This window comes from Pelodiscus sinensis, chromosome 2 (assembly GCF_049634645.1).
Source record: "Pelodiscus sinensis isolate JC-2024 chromosome 2, ASM4963464v1, whole genome shotgun sequence".
NCBI lineage: Eukaryota > Metazoa > Chordata > Testudines > Trionychidae > Pelodiscus > Pelodiscus sinensis.
In genome coordinates, this window is record NC_134712.1 from 55,993,801 (window position 1) to 56,008,453 (window position 14,653).

At 43.5% G+C, this 14,653-nt stretch overlaps 2 protein-coding genes across 16 annotated transcripts in view; both read left to right on the forward strand.

Moving 5' to 3' along the window:
* NCOA2 (nuclear receptor coactivator 2) overlaps window positions 1-5,250 on the forward strand; it is a 271,603-nt gene extending 266,353 nt beyond the window's left edge. For all 15 annotated transcript variants that reach the window (XM_075920545.1, XM_075920547.1, XM_075920540.1 and 12 more), the window contains one exon: window positions 1,469-5,250. In XM_075920545.1, coding sequence (XP_075776660.1) covers window positions 1,469-1,480 — 12 coding nt within the window. In that variant the 3' untranslated portion in view covers window positions 1,481-5,250. The remainder of the gene's footprint in view (window positions 1-1,468) is intronic.
* The window catches only part of PRDM14 (PR/SET domain 14), a 28,111-nt gene continuing 15,881 nt past the window's right edge, over window positions 2,424-14,653 (forward strand). Inside the window, exon 1 of the mRNA XM_075919742.1 lies at window positions 2,424-2,457. Coding sequence (XP_075775857.1) covers window positions 2,424-2,457 — 34 coding nt within the window. The remainder of the gene's footprint in view (window positions 2,458-14,653) is intronic.

Consider the following 14,653-nt stretch of genomic DNA (forward strand, 5'->3'; position numbering starts at 1 on the left):
CCCTCAGCTAATTGCGTCTGAGGTGGAGTGATGCCTTGAGGGGGAGGAGGAACTCTGCCCCTACTCCTGAGCGCTGTTCAAGCGCCTTGTGGCGCCCTAGTCCAGGAGAGAAGCCCACAGGTGCTTTGTAGTTGCATTTAGGTGCCTTCCATGAGCTCAGAGCCAAAACTGACTGGGGTGGAATTTCCGCTTCTTCCCACTGGGACACCCAAAGACCTGGCTATGGGTGAGTCACCTTCCTACCCATGGTTGCCCTCTCCCTCCCCCTCCTCCCCCCCCCCCCCCGGTCATTGTGTTGCCCCAGGGTCTGCCTCTCTCTGCTTTGGGTAGCAGGCGGTTGCTTTGCAGAGCAGGCTCTGCTGCCTCCCCCTTTGTTCCCAGCTTGATGGCTCTTGGTAGTAGCCACACAGGATGTGTGTTCGGTGTGGGTGGGTTTTTTGTTTGTTTGTTTTCTACACAAATTTTTAGCCTGTGCGTTCAGTATTTTTAAGAGACCATCTGGCAACCCTATCCCACTCACTGGCAGCTCCGTCCCACACATTGAACCCCTATTTTTGTTCCCACCCCAGAGCCTAAAGGAGTCCACAAAATCCACTAACTCTGGAATCCCAGAAAAGTAAATGGTGTATGGGAGCCCTTGAACCTCAGTCCCTCCATGTCCCTTCCCCTCACCCCATGGGGGCTAGAGTGCCAGAAGAGTGAGGTGCCTCAGTTGGGGGCCACATCACTGAGGGTTGGGGGTTTTTGGAGGAGTTTTTTTGCTTCTCACTTGTGTGGTCCCCAACTGATTTTTCTGTGGGTCAGTCACCTCCAACCCAAAAAAGGTTCCCCATCCTTCCATAAATAAAGAAAACATTGAAAGCTTTTGTGTTGGACATAATATTTTACTTTATTTAAAATGAAGTTGGATAAATATGAGAAAGTTAACGCTTAATCTGTTTAATAATTTAAATTAAACTGTTCTCCCCAGCTGCAGCACTAGCAAAATTGCTTGGGCATAATTATGTAATTAACAGTAAGTTTCCATTAGCAACTGGTAGTCCATGGAAAGGTTTGCATTGACCCAGGTGGTCCATGGGGCATGCAGTAGAGAGAGCTCTTCCCACCCACTCCCCGACCCCCATCCTGGGAGAGCAGCACAACCCAGAGCAGGAGAGTTAAATCTTGGCACGCCATTTCAGAAAGGTTGCCGACCCCTGTTCTAGCATTTAACGTAACATGTCTGCTAACAGGCTAAAGTGGGCTTAAAGCTCACAAGACTTTTGCTAACAGTTTTGAAAGTCCCTTCAGTGATGTTTGAACTGACTTGTAGTTTGTATATTTTGACTGAGTTCTGTATAGGTAGCTGGCATTTTAAAATGCAATATAGGTGTGCAATAGGTTGTATTCTTGATTATCTTCTTACTATCCACAAAACACTTGGAGATAATTCATTGATGTCTGTTTCCTCTTTTTTTTTTTTCCCCAGAAATATTGCTGACCTTGACGGTTGCTGGTTGCTCCTTTCTTCAGCTGCCTGGGCTCACCAGCCCAAAACACTTACCAGTTTGAAGACCTGCGTCTATTTGTTTTGACCCAACTGACCTGCCAGCCAGTTCCACTGGAGCAAGCTCAGCTAAACGCTGCAGACAGGATTCAGCTCTGCCTTCCAGAGTGGAGTCAAAACAGTTGTTGCTGGAAGAGCAGCCTCTTCTCTGACAGTCTGAAGCTAGCGTACAGACAGTTGCTCAGTCTGTTCACTGCATTCACCTTAGTGCAACTTAGATCTCTCCTGCAAAGTAAATGTTGACAGGCAATTTTCATAAACCATGTCAGATTGAATGTATTTAAATGTATGTATTTAAGGAAAAACAACCATGCTCTTGTTCTGTTCCTGTTTAGTTCTAGAACTTGGTTTCTTGCTCTGTTTTTCCCTGGCTACTCGGTCTGGTACAAAAGATTCATTTCCATCTGAAAATCAGTGTTTTGAACGAAGGCCTGCATTTAGGGATTGGAGCGTGGGTTGGATGCTAATGGGAGTGTGGGCAGTGTGTGGAGGGGCAGTGTGTGTGGGGGGAAAACAGCTAATTGATTGGTTTGATTTAGGAAAAGATAGAAAAGCTGGACCTTTGCAGAGAACTATACAGATGAATTTTGAATGGGTTTAAAGTTGTAAAGCAGGCTAACAACATCCTGTGAGAGAGCTACTCATTAGGGGCTTTTTTAATTTTTTTTTAAATTATAGTGCAAATCATGAATCCAAAAATATAAATTTGTTACCTTTTTATGGAATTAAATTCCTGCCTGACTCTCTTGACCCTCTTTTCTTCCTCCTCCTCCGCCTCTTCTTCCTCTAATAGGGATAAAAACAAACCACAGGTAAGCCCTTCATTTCCCAGATGTGTTGCTTGCAGTTTAGGCTGCATGTAACCAGTCATTGAGCAATGAATTCCAATGAGAATGCATTTATTGGTGATGGTAGTGGCAGAATTGGGGCATAATATCAGAACAAGCTAAAGACACCTGCTTTAAAATATGTTAATTTCCATTCCCTCTCCCCATAGCTGGGGAAAAAAATGATTTGTTTAAAATGTATGGCAGATATCACTACAGATTTAACCATCATGTGTTTTTAATTCTCTTAAAGCAGTGTGGACTATGAGGAAGTTTTGTAAGGTACATAAAATCCACTTTATATGTAAACAAGCAATAATTTAAGTTGACAAGTGTTTTAATTGTATAATTTTTTGTGAGGTATACATGTTGTGGAGTTGATTCCAAATGAGGTACTTCAGTATTAAATTAGATATCTTCATAGCCGTGTGTGTCTCCTGAAAAAGTGTTTTGTAAAGGATCACAATGCCTTGATTAGACCTAATTTGTAGGCTTGAGACTTTTCAACTTGTGATTCTGCTCATAAAGTCATTTATCTAACCTATATTATATGCAGCCACTGTAGGAATCAATTCTTGATTTTTTGTATGTTTATATTCTTTCTTAATGAATCTTAGAAAAACTGTTACTAAGTAGGCCACTGTTAGGGTGGCTTTTTTTCTTGCCCACTGTGGTTGTAATAATCTTTTACTAAACTGGCATCAGTTTCTGAGAACTTGAAATACCAGGAAATTGATGACGTTTTTGACCTCCTATTTTTCTCCTCTAACCCCCAATCCACACGCTTTCTTATCTGAACTCAATTTTTTTGATGTCCTTTAAAACGGAATGCATTTTATAATATCTCATTAGACATGCCTTTGGGGAGTGGGAGGTTTCTTTCCTCATAATTTGATTGCTTATTTATGGTGGGGGTTAAAATGTACAAAGTATCTATTGCTCTCTATATAAAGCCGAAGAAAGCATGTCAAAGATTATTTGAAAGAGTTGTTTCCCATGGAAGGATTTTCCTGAAAATCCAAGGAAATCTGCAAATCGATTTGTTTCCCACTCAGAGGGACTCATAACACACAGGGAAACAGCACTTTTCCACAGCCACTATTTTGTATGTCAAACTGAAAAGAAAATATTTAGTCAACTGAGCCATCGTGTTTAGCTCTGGTGGAAAACTTTAAAGTAGCTGTCAGCCTGAGCTCCATATCTTCATTGATATGATGACATTTTTATTAAACATACATTATATACCTGATTTAAATTTATTTATATAAGAATTGTGTACAGTAGAGGGACTTTAACTTCACACAACACAAAATGTAAATGGGTTTTAAACTAATTTTGTTTGTATTATATTCCTTTTCAATGCTTGATCCTAGCCTCTTTGAATAGATTAATCTGGTTTTTTTTTTTTCAGGGTGGACAAAATTAGTAGTTTACATTTGTCCCTATTCATGACAGATCTGCAAATCTTTATATTATATTTGTGATTATGATACTTCATTGACCATTGCTGTTTTAAAAGGAAGATTATACCTACTACTTTGGCTCACAATTAGGTTCTGGTGTTTTGAATTTTTGAATAGCTAAGAGTGAAGAAATCTTCAGATCATATTGATCACTATAGAAACAGAAATAAATAGCCAAATCAGTTCCCTTCGTTATCAGTATTTCTCATTCTACACACAGTAAATTTGTTAGAAAAAGTACTTGGATTTTGTTAGAACAAATAACCAGTGTTCTACTTACATTACTAAATGTGAAAGGCACATAATGTGAAAAGTATACATACATAAATTTGGTCATATGACCCATTTAAGTGTTCATGTAATGTGGTAAGTTTGAAAAGTGAAGTGAGCTGTTTTGCTACAATGAATTAATTTGTACTTCAAGTTTAAAATTTTGTCCCATACCAATATCCCTTTTGGCCTGTATTAATTGAAAGCAATGTTTTTGCAGTTTATAGAATACATTTTTAATCTATGTTTTAAAATGGAGTTCATATGGGCTTAACACATGAAATGGGTGGCACAGCTCCACTTGCAGAACCCAAAGATACACAATCAGTTTTGAAATGCAACTTAAGCCATTAATTGTTGGTGTGAATTTCAAGTTTTCTAGTATTTGTATGGTAGTATGCTGCCGAAGAGCAAAAGCATTCTCTGCACAAAAGAAAATTACTGTAGTGGCTTTGATTTTAATTAGAATTTTTTCCCTGGTGTTTCTTTGTAGATTAAAACAAAATCTTTTCAGTTTCTTACTACAGGTAAAGCTATGTGCAAGAACCTCAAAATGCTAAAATCTAGCATAATGCCTTAGATCTGTTTTTAAGTCTTGTATATTCCTACATAGCTGTCTGATGTATTATATTTGTATAGTGAATTGTGTACAATTTTGGAATAAGTGTATCATCACTTACCTTTATGTTGCTGAATAGAGATGGACACATTTCTTCAAACATTTACTGTCATTTAATTTTTTTCCCTTTTTTGTCAGTTGTGGGTTTAATTTGTACAGTTCCTCATAAAGTTGCATCTGAGATATGTGTATATGAAAAGATTATACAAGGGTAAAATTAAGCAATATATAAAATATGGTTCTTCAGGAGAAAGCTTACAGTGTTTCAGGTTGTGATTTATTTTCAAAGCGGAGTTGACTCTGAACATCACCTTGTTCACCTGCATTGATGTTTGTATTTCTAGTGTGAGCAGTTTATGCAAAGGTAGATATATTCAGAGAAATTTTAAATACATTTATGCAAGTTAATATTGCTTTTGCTGATGCTATTTGCTTATTTGATGTTAAATAATGCTATTGTAAATAAAGAATCCTGTTGTTATTGCATCATTTAATAAATTTTAATGCCTTCGGGTTTTACATGGCTTTAGAGATTTCAATGTGTTTCTGTTGTGTCTTCATTTACTCAGATATGTGTATTGAATTTGAAATGACACAAGAGGATGGATCAATGGAATTTTTAAAAGGACTTTTTTTTTCATTTTAATAATCTTATTTTTAAATTTCAAACTACTGGTCAAGGGGATTGGAGGGCTCATACCTGACAATGGGATTCAAATCCTTTCACTCCTAGAACAATGTTCTGAATCCTGCCAAGATTTGGGTTTGACTGAAAATCATTGCTTTTAAGTGGCCTGTTTGAGATGAGTTGCTTATCAACATTTCTTCACGCCACTGTTTGCAGTAATTAGGGCACCTTTTTGGGCAGTTCAAGTAGAGGTCAAGGATGAATGGCACAATTTTAACCAAGAGAAGGCATTTTTCAGGAAAGGGTAAGGCATTCTAGCAGGGTGCTACGTTTATCATTTCCCATGCTTTACCAAATATATAAACTAAGATATTTTGTGGATATAGATTAATGGAAGACTCTGTTCTGTAGGGAGAAAAAAATCCCACAAAAGTCAGAGTTCTGGACTGTCAGGATGTTCTATCGACTCTAGGAAAGAAAGGAGAAAAAATATTAAACTAAAACATGACTGTAAAAGCTAAAGGAGAACCAAATATACAAACAAGCATTGACATCTTTTCACTATTCCTAGGAAAGTACTTGTTTTTGAACAAGACACACCTTGCAATATTCTTGTTTGACTGAAATGTTTTCCAATTGTTTAGATCCTCTAAAGAAAACAAAATTATGTTGTCTCTGTCATGACATAGCAATTCTAGAAGGAGCTATGCCATATATCTACACATCAAGAGATCACAGGATGTGGAGTGTTACTTCTGAAGAAAATTTTAGAAGGGAGAAATATGTGTGTCAGCTTCATGTGTACATCAATAAAAAGAACTTTTTCTCCATCTCCATTTGAACATGACTTTGGAGATTAACATGATTCATTGTTTGTTCAGGTATAGTTCACTTGTTGGAGGACGAAATTAGATTTCTTGACAATAGTATTGCTTAGAAAGCTGAGCAGTCTCAGCAACTTCTCACCACCAATTTAAAATGTACAAAATCTGATAAAGGAGCAGAAGTTTTTTCTTTTGCAAATAAAGAATTAAATGAATTCATGAGACTAATGGGTATATTCTTATATGCACATCGGATGCATGTGAATGTGTGAAACCTAACGTGACAAGAGGAAAATACACCCTCTCGCATGTTATTCTTATTGGTGTAAACTGCAAATCAAGTCTCACAGATCAGACTTTCCATCTTGTTTGAACCAGATTTTGCCACTCTTATTCATACTGATTAACACTTGGCTCTACAAGTAGTCTGACTTTCTAGAGATGTATTCACATGTCGGCATTGAAATGGCTGCTACAAATGACTTATCTAAAATAATCCTGACTCACAGGGGTAGCCATATTAGTCTGTAACGTTAAAAACAAGTAGTCCTATGGCACCTTAGAGACTAACAAAAATATATAGGATCATGAGCTTTCATGGGCAAAACCCCAGCTCATCTGAAGAAGTGGGTTTTGCCCACAACATTTCATGACACTGTATATTTTTGTTAGTCTCTAAGGTGTCACAGGACTACTTGTTTTAAAATAATCCTGCCTCTTGCCTCTGCAGAATGGATTTATTTCTTGTAGACACAATTATAAAAAGATATATAAAGAAATACCTGCATGACTCCAAAGAGACAAAATTTAGTGTAGACATGAATGGTTTCTAATCTGCCCTCGCAGGTTACAATTAAACTGTAGCAGGTTATCACTGATCCCAATTATCAAAGAAAAATCCCTAATCTGGATTTCTAAAGCCGTTCCACATACAATGCATTATTGCTGTAACTATTTGCTTCTGTCCTTTAGAGGTAGCTGCTTTTCATCTAAGCTACACCCTTTGTGCAAATGGAGGAATGGTCTTGTGGCCAAGGCACAATGAGGTAGAGCATCCTGGAGTCTCTTCCCAACTCAGTCACAACTGTCATGTGTGATATAGTCACAAACCCTCTGTGTCTTGGTTTCCACAGGCTTGAGTGACATTCCTAGGTTGATCTCATTTTTACTAGGAATGTAAGGCAGTAGTTGCCTAGGCTTATCAGGTAGTCAAGTCGACTACTTGCATTTCCCCCTCCTGCCCTCCCTTCGCTGCCCTGTCCCTGTTTGTGGGGGGTCACAGCCAGAAGTTGGGACCTCCCACTCACAGGGTTGCTGCCAACTGGGCAGGCAGCCCTGCTCAGTCCCTGCTTGTTCCAGGTGTGGGACCAAACGCGGCTGTGGCTCTGCAATTTAAAACACAATAGGAGCTGGGGGCAGGCTGCCTGGATCCTACTGCCTTTTAAATTGCAGCGCCACAGAGGGGTTTGGTCCCTCACCCATCACGAGCCGGGACTGAGCCAGCTGCCTATAGAATTTGAATCGACTACTCAATTAGTTAAATATCCACCTCTTAACATCCCTATTTTTTTGTAGAGTAGGCCTCAGATTCCCAGAAGGCAGGGAGTATAGAAGTGTGAAGTAGCACTATTTCTGACAGAGAGGAAATAGTCCCCTTGCTAGACAGAGAGGGGAGCAGCCCAAGAAGAAGGGAGTCCACAATGCAGGAGTTGGGTGTCTGGTGTGGCTGGGTGATCATCCTTGTGAACCCATTGCACCCAAAAAGAAGAGAAAAGCCAAAGAAAAGGGGTGTGTCGCCAAGCCGGGTGTGTATTCTCTGAACAACATTCTGACTAAAATGTTCTACATTAGCTACAACCTGTGTCTAGACTCTCCTTCACCTGTAACTTTTTTGGTAAAGGAAGTATTTCAGTAATAGTGCTGATAACATTTTTTTTTTGAACAATTTAATAAAAATTCATTTTTTAAGATGAGTAGTAATTTATGGAACATTTTTCCTAATAATTGCCTAAAAAAATAATTAGAAATGTTTTGACCAGCTTTCGTCCCTCTGAAATCAATGAGATGACTCAAACAAAAAGAAACGAATCATGTAAGTAAAATTTGTATGATTGGGTCCCATGAGACACTCTCAAAAGTTTTTTTTTTTTTTAAAGCTTTCTAATTGCTTATATGGAAATATTTACAGATTAATTTAGCTGTTATAAAATACAAATCCAAGATGCGTATTTGAACTTGCATATAAAAACCTGGCTTAATTTTTAAAAAATACCTAAATTGGCAAATATTTTAAAATCAAATTATTTAGATTAGGGATGTGAAAAACTAGTCGACCCACTAGTCAACTAGTCCCCCCCCCCCCCCTCGCTGCCTCTATCAGAAAAGGGCAGAAAGTGGGGGAAGCGGAGGGAGGGCTTCAAAGCGGCAGCGCCACGTTGATTTCGGGGCCAGAAGCTGGGCTCCACCCAGCACTGCTGCTTTGAAATGCCATGTGCAGCCTGGGGCCAGCTAAGGACTCCCCCACTGACCTCAGGCTCCAAGCAGTGCTGCTCCTTTAAAATGCTGTAGGGAGCACGGGACCAGCGGGGGACTGCTTGGGTCCCTGCTGGCCCCACGCTCCACACATCACTTTCACCTTTGAAGTTGCTACACTTCAAAAGTGGAGTCTCTCACTCTTATTGACTAATCGAATAGTTGATGCAAACTGCATTGACTATTCGATTAGCCAACTAATCTAAATTTAACATTCCTAATTTAGATATTGAACTTTTATAACTGGATAATGTGTATGTACTATTACTGGCCATATTTTGAATTCAAGCTAGTTTGTAATACAGCAACAGTACACTGTGCAATGAAAGCTTAAGTCTGTAGCAGCTCTGATGAGCAAATGCTATAAGACTGGGCTCTAAGAAAAGATTAATTATTGTCCCAAACAGTACATAGTCTAGCTTCCCAGTGTGCCCATTTTACTCTCAAAGTAGCTTAACTGAACATAGTGCAAATAACATCTACTCATGTTCTTCAGTGTTATCAGGAGCCCGGTCTAAGGGCCCTACTCTGCCTCTATTCTGTTTCCATTTAATTCAATGGGAAAATTCCCAATGACTTCAATGGAAAGGGACTGACCTGTGGAAGGTGATGATTGCTTTCAAATCCTACTTATTTGTGAGGAAGCCAGTGGCAACTGGTAAAAGGAGGCATTGAATGAATAATGCCAGAAGGAATGTTACTGTGCATAGGGCATGCTTTAAAGCAATGGCCTAAAACACTCTTATAGAATAGGCTATTCTAGTTTCTGCAGAGATCACCTTTATTTTTAACTGTCTGAGTACGTTTGCTGTGGACACAGACCTCTGCCTATGTAAAGTCCTCAATACCCTGGAAACATCTGCCTTCTGGGAATGCCTTTAGGTGGCTGGAAGGAGATCATTAGTCAGTTCTGCACTCTTGGTTTCTATAGGAAGTTAAGAATTTTTTATGTTGTGAATAATGAAAATTCCGAATAATGATTCCAAACTATTATATTGAAGGAACATGATATTTCTGCAAGCCCTTTTAGAGGAAAAGTGCTGTATGGCCAGGCTCTCTGAACAATACATGTAATTAGTTCTTCCTGGAAAATTTAAGGAACCCAAATTAACTAAAGGAGTGAATTTAAAGTGTATTAATTAAATCTTAAATGTCAAGCCATGGGCTGTTTCTTATTCTGTTTTGTACTGCACCTAACAAAATGGGGTCTGGTCCATGGCTGAGGCTCCTAACTGCTGCTATAAATAAATAATAAAGTGCAATAAACTTCTGGGTGGACAGTCTAGCTCACATGAATTATGATAAAATGAACTGAGGCCTCTTAATTTCTGAATGCTAGGGTCCACACAAGGGTTTGATGCATTTTAACTACAGGCACTCTACGTTCACACCTCTGGTAAATGCAGCTTGACACTCGCGAGGCCTGTTCTATGCTTAAAAATTAGTGCCAATGACATTATGGCACTTGGGGGTGTGAAAAATTCACACCTCTGAGGGCCAAAGTTAAGCCAACCTCACCTCTGGTGTAGATGTGGTGAGGTCAGCAGAAAAATTCTTCATTTATCTGGCTGCCACAGCATGGAGAGATGAATTGCCTACAGAGATGTAAAAAAAAACCCTCTCCATGATTGTACCATGGTGCTACAGTAGCACAGCTACATTGCTGTAGCTATGCTCTATCCTGCCCATAATGTAAACTGGAAATGAATTGCTTTCTGCTCCAATATGGGTACCTACTGACAGATCTTAAGTTCAGTGTCTACCTGTAACTGTCTTCGTATGGGTAGCTGCTCTTATGCTCAAGAACAACTTTGGGTCACTGGAATCTCGGACAGACCCAATCACTGATCAGTTGCTGACTAAATCAAGCATCTGATCCCTATCCACTCTGGTCTCTTCATAAGAGAGACAGTGAAAGTGGCTCTTGCTGGGGGCTAAATTCTTTCCAAGGCCAGTCTAGACATCCCCATGTGGGCAGCTCCTTGTTTTCTTGCCCCCATAACAATGCATTGTTTTGGCATAGCACTGGTCAGGTCTCCTGCTAAATGAGGCATTAACTTTCCCTCCCCTAGTTGCGAATACCCTGGTATTTGAAATGCTTATCACTTTAAACCTATTACATTGACAGGAATAATTCTGTGTGAATAGTTACATCAGTATAAAAGTAAAGCACTTTTTTTTCCTGATGTAACTGCATTTACACAAAGGTGGGGTGACCTTACAGCCCATTTTGGCTGGGACATTCCCATTTTTTAAGCCCTGTCCTGGCCGTTCCAAGTTTTTTGGCAAAATTGGGTATTTGTCCCATATGCTCGTGCCAATTGATCACCTGCTCAATTTTGTCAAAAAAAGCAGAGTATGGAGGAACGTGGGGGGAAGTGAGCTGTGATGCCAACCCCTTATGGAGGAGGCAGGGCTCATGCAGGAGGCAGGCAGGGTGCCAGTAATAACCTCCTATGGATGTGTGTGTGGGCGGGGTGTGTGTGTGTGTGAAGTGTTCCGGTGACTCCAACCTCATGTGGGAAGTGGTGTGTAGGTTGGGCCAGAAGGGGGGTGAGGCCTGAGAGGGGTGGGAGAGAAGCCTGGGGGGGTCCCATTTTTCCTTTGGGAAATATGGTAACCCTACTCGAGGGCAGCGTTTCTTAAAGTGGGCTCTGCAAATTCTGCTCCCCCACCCCGTGCAGAGCCCGTAGACAGCTCCCGCTGTGGCTGTCCCCCCTCTCTCCCAGCCTGCAGGACAGCCCCTGTACCACAGGACCTCCAGTGCTGCGCAGCCTCCTCCTCCACGTGCGCAGGTGGCCCTTTTTACAGCGACCGCTGCTGCTGGGAGGGGGACGGGTGGCTGGAGCTAAGGAGCTGCTCCCGGACCTCGGTGTTTTAAAACTGCTGCCTGCAGGGAACCCGGTTCAGGCTCTGCTGCCTCCACCTGGGGCACGCTCGAGCCCTGCTGCTCCCCTTCGGGGCACGCTTGGGCTCTGCTGCTCCCCATGCGCTGCTGCTCTCTCTCCCTTGCGCCCCTCCCCAGCCTGCTGGGGAAGTGGCAGAGTTTAATCTGTCAGGGATGGTCAGAGTTTCTACTCTCCCTTCGCCCCCTCCTCCCCCCCGGCCCTGCCAGTGTGAAGCCTGGCCTGGTGCTGCAGCTGCACTAGGTTCCCCTTCATGGGCAAAGGGGGGGGGGGGACTGAGGTCTTTCCACCCCCCACCCACCCGCCAAGAACAAGAGCATGCTCCCTGGAGGCTTTTCCTGCTGCATCAGGGTGCCAAGCCAGGTAAGCGTACCCCCTCATGCTCAGACCCTGCACCCAAACCCCTCACTCCTCTCCCCCTGCCAAGACCCTGCATTCCCAGCTTGCTCTGACACCCTGACCCAAGTCTTCTCCTGCACCTTCCCTCCTGGCCAGACACATGACCTTATTTAGCATTTGTTTGTTATTATCCTTACTTTTTTGTAGTTTACATTTTCAACTCCATGTACAAGGGCATCCTTCTGGGGGGGGGAGGGAGGGTGGCACATTTTGACCCCCAGGAGGTCTCCTAGGACAGGTGGTGGTGGGGGTTTTTTTGTTTGTTTGTTTGTTTGGGAGTTTTTTGCTCCACAAATTTTCCCTTGGGGCTTTTTGTTTTTGCTCTACAAAAAAAAATCCTTGGTGTTCCCATGAAAAAAATTGTTTGGTGTTCCTCAGTCTTAAGTTTAAGAAACACTGCTCTAGTGGGTTGTAACTGCTTGAGTACTTCCTGTTTCTAAAGGGAGACTGTTAGTCTATGAGGTGCCACAGGATTTCTCGTTTATGCAGATTCAGATTAACATGGCTACCACTCTGATACATAAAGCAATGCAGAGAGTGGGGAACAAAAACCATCTGTAGACAAGTCCTACCATGGGGCAAAACTTGACCCTAATTAGGCTTGTCCAGATCTTTCTGATGGTCTAGATCAGTGGTTCTCAGTCAGGGGTATATACCTATGCTGGTTCAGGTATGGATGTAGTAGGGAGATCATTCTAAAAACACAATTACTGAAGCCGCAAGGAACTCCTTACAGACACATATTGTGCTTCTGATAAATCCCTTACTCCTGTGGTAAAATTCTACCTTGCATAGTGAATACATGTGTATATTTACCAATACCAAAGGTTGAAAGAGGGTAACTGTTGAACAGGTAGAAACCTTCAGAAAGAATGAGGGGCTGGAAAACTGAATTTTCATGTCTTGGAGTCAGAGTTAGCTTGTTCTGTGGCTTTTGATTTCCTAGGCTGTGATGGAAATGTCCTTGATGAAACAGGCCTTGATTTCTAAAGAGGATACTGGATCTTCCAATCAGGATTCAATGTTTGTATAAATTACTGATTTTTCTCTGCCTTCCCCCCAAGGTAAGAGGGGGTTTCTGATTTTTTTTCTTCAACATTGGCGGGGATAGGTCTTTTAATGTTCTATGTCAATGTTACCAGTGCATCCCTTATGTCAGAAGGGAGCCAGGTTGTAGTTAAAGTTGCCTGAAGAAGTGTCTGGGGCAAATCCTTGCCTGGCTCTCTCTGGAGCACCAGGACTAGGGCTGGGGATGCCAGAGGGAAACCTCTCCCCAGCCAGGCAGCTTCCTGAGTGCGATCGCTTTCCTGCTTTTTGTACAGAGGGCGACTAAGAGAACAGCTCCTTGCAGACAACCCCTCCCCCCTTGAATCCCAGCCTCCCCCACTCCCACAGCCGCATCCTCGCCATTTACATCAGCGCTCAACGACAATGGGCCAAGTGGGATAGCGCTGGCTGGAGCCTGTCAATGCCCGCTCGGGCGTCCAGCACGGGGCAGCTGCAAGACCCAGCACAGCGCGCGGGGGCAGAGTGGTTCCTGCAGCCGCCTTGCCCGCTGCCGGGGCTCAGCAGCTCCTGGCCTGCAGCCTAGTGTGGCCAACACGACACCCGCCCCTAGCCCCAGCCCAGGTGAGAGAGACCAAACCCAACCGCTTTCCCCTGGCCGCGATCGCTCTGCACGCAGGACAGCTGGGGAGGAGCTGGGATTCCGCGCTATTAGCCTGCGCCAGGGCCCCCGCGGGCCACCCGTCCCGGCGCGGGTTCGATCCCCGCGTGGGTTGGGCCGGATCCTTTTTTCTGGCGTTGGCTCGATTCCTTGTCAGCCGCTTAGGTTTAGATCCAGGCGAGGCCTTTCTAGGCTCGCTTCGTGCTGGGCTCAGCGTCAACGCCCTGGGCGGGGCTGTCCCCGGCTGGGCTCCGGGCTTCTCCCTGCTCCCTCTTCGCTGGGTTCGGCTCCTGCCCCCGACGGCAGGGCCCTTTCCTAGCTTGGCAGACGCGGCAGGGCCTCTCGTCCCGTTTCCCCATCAAGGGCCGTTTCCTGTTCGTTATTTAGTCAATGAGCACCTCGTGCTAAGCAAGTAACTAACTTCCCCGGCCACAAACACCTGCTGGGAGCCAAACCCAACCGCTCGAGGCTTCTGTGCGCTCCAGTCCTCCGGAGAAAAGTGGCTTTGGACTATTCTTAGCATCGGGGACTGGGGGTCCGCTCGGCTCTTCGTGGGGAAAACCAATAATCAAACCCAACGAAATCCGCCTGGAAACGGCTCGGCCCAAGCGAGCCTTTATTCCCGCCCGCCTGTATTATTCCTGCGCTTGGCAACGCGCCCCTACAATCAGCTCCCCCCTCCGCAGGGTTTGTAAATAACCCCCCAGCCCATCTGCGCCCAGCGGTGGGGGGCTCGGCGGAGGGGAGCGCTGCTCTTTCGGGGAGATGACTGAGGTCCCCCCCGACTGCTCCCCCCCTTGCCGGGCTGTGGGTTTCTCGGGCAGGCAGGTAGCTGGGAGCAGGGATGTGCTCAGGGAGCTGCTCCCCGATGGCACTGATGAGATGCGCTGAGCGTTGTCCAATAGAGGCTGGGCTGGGCTGGGGGGGGGGGGAGATGGGTCCCCCACCGTGTCCTTTAACACCATCTGCCTCC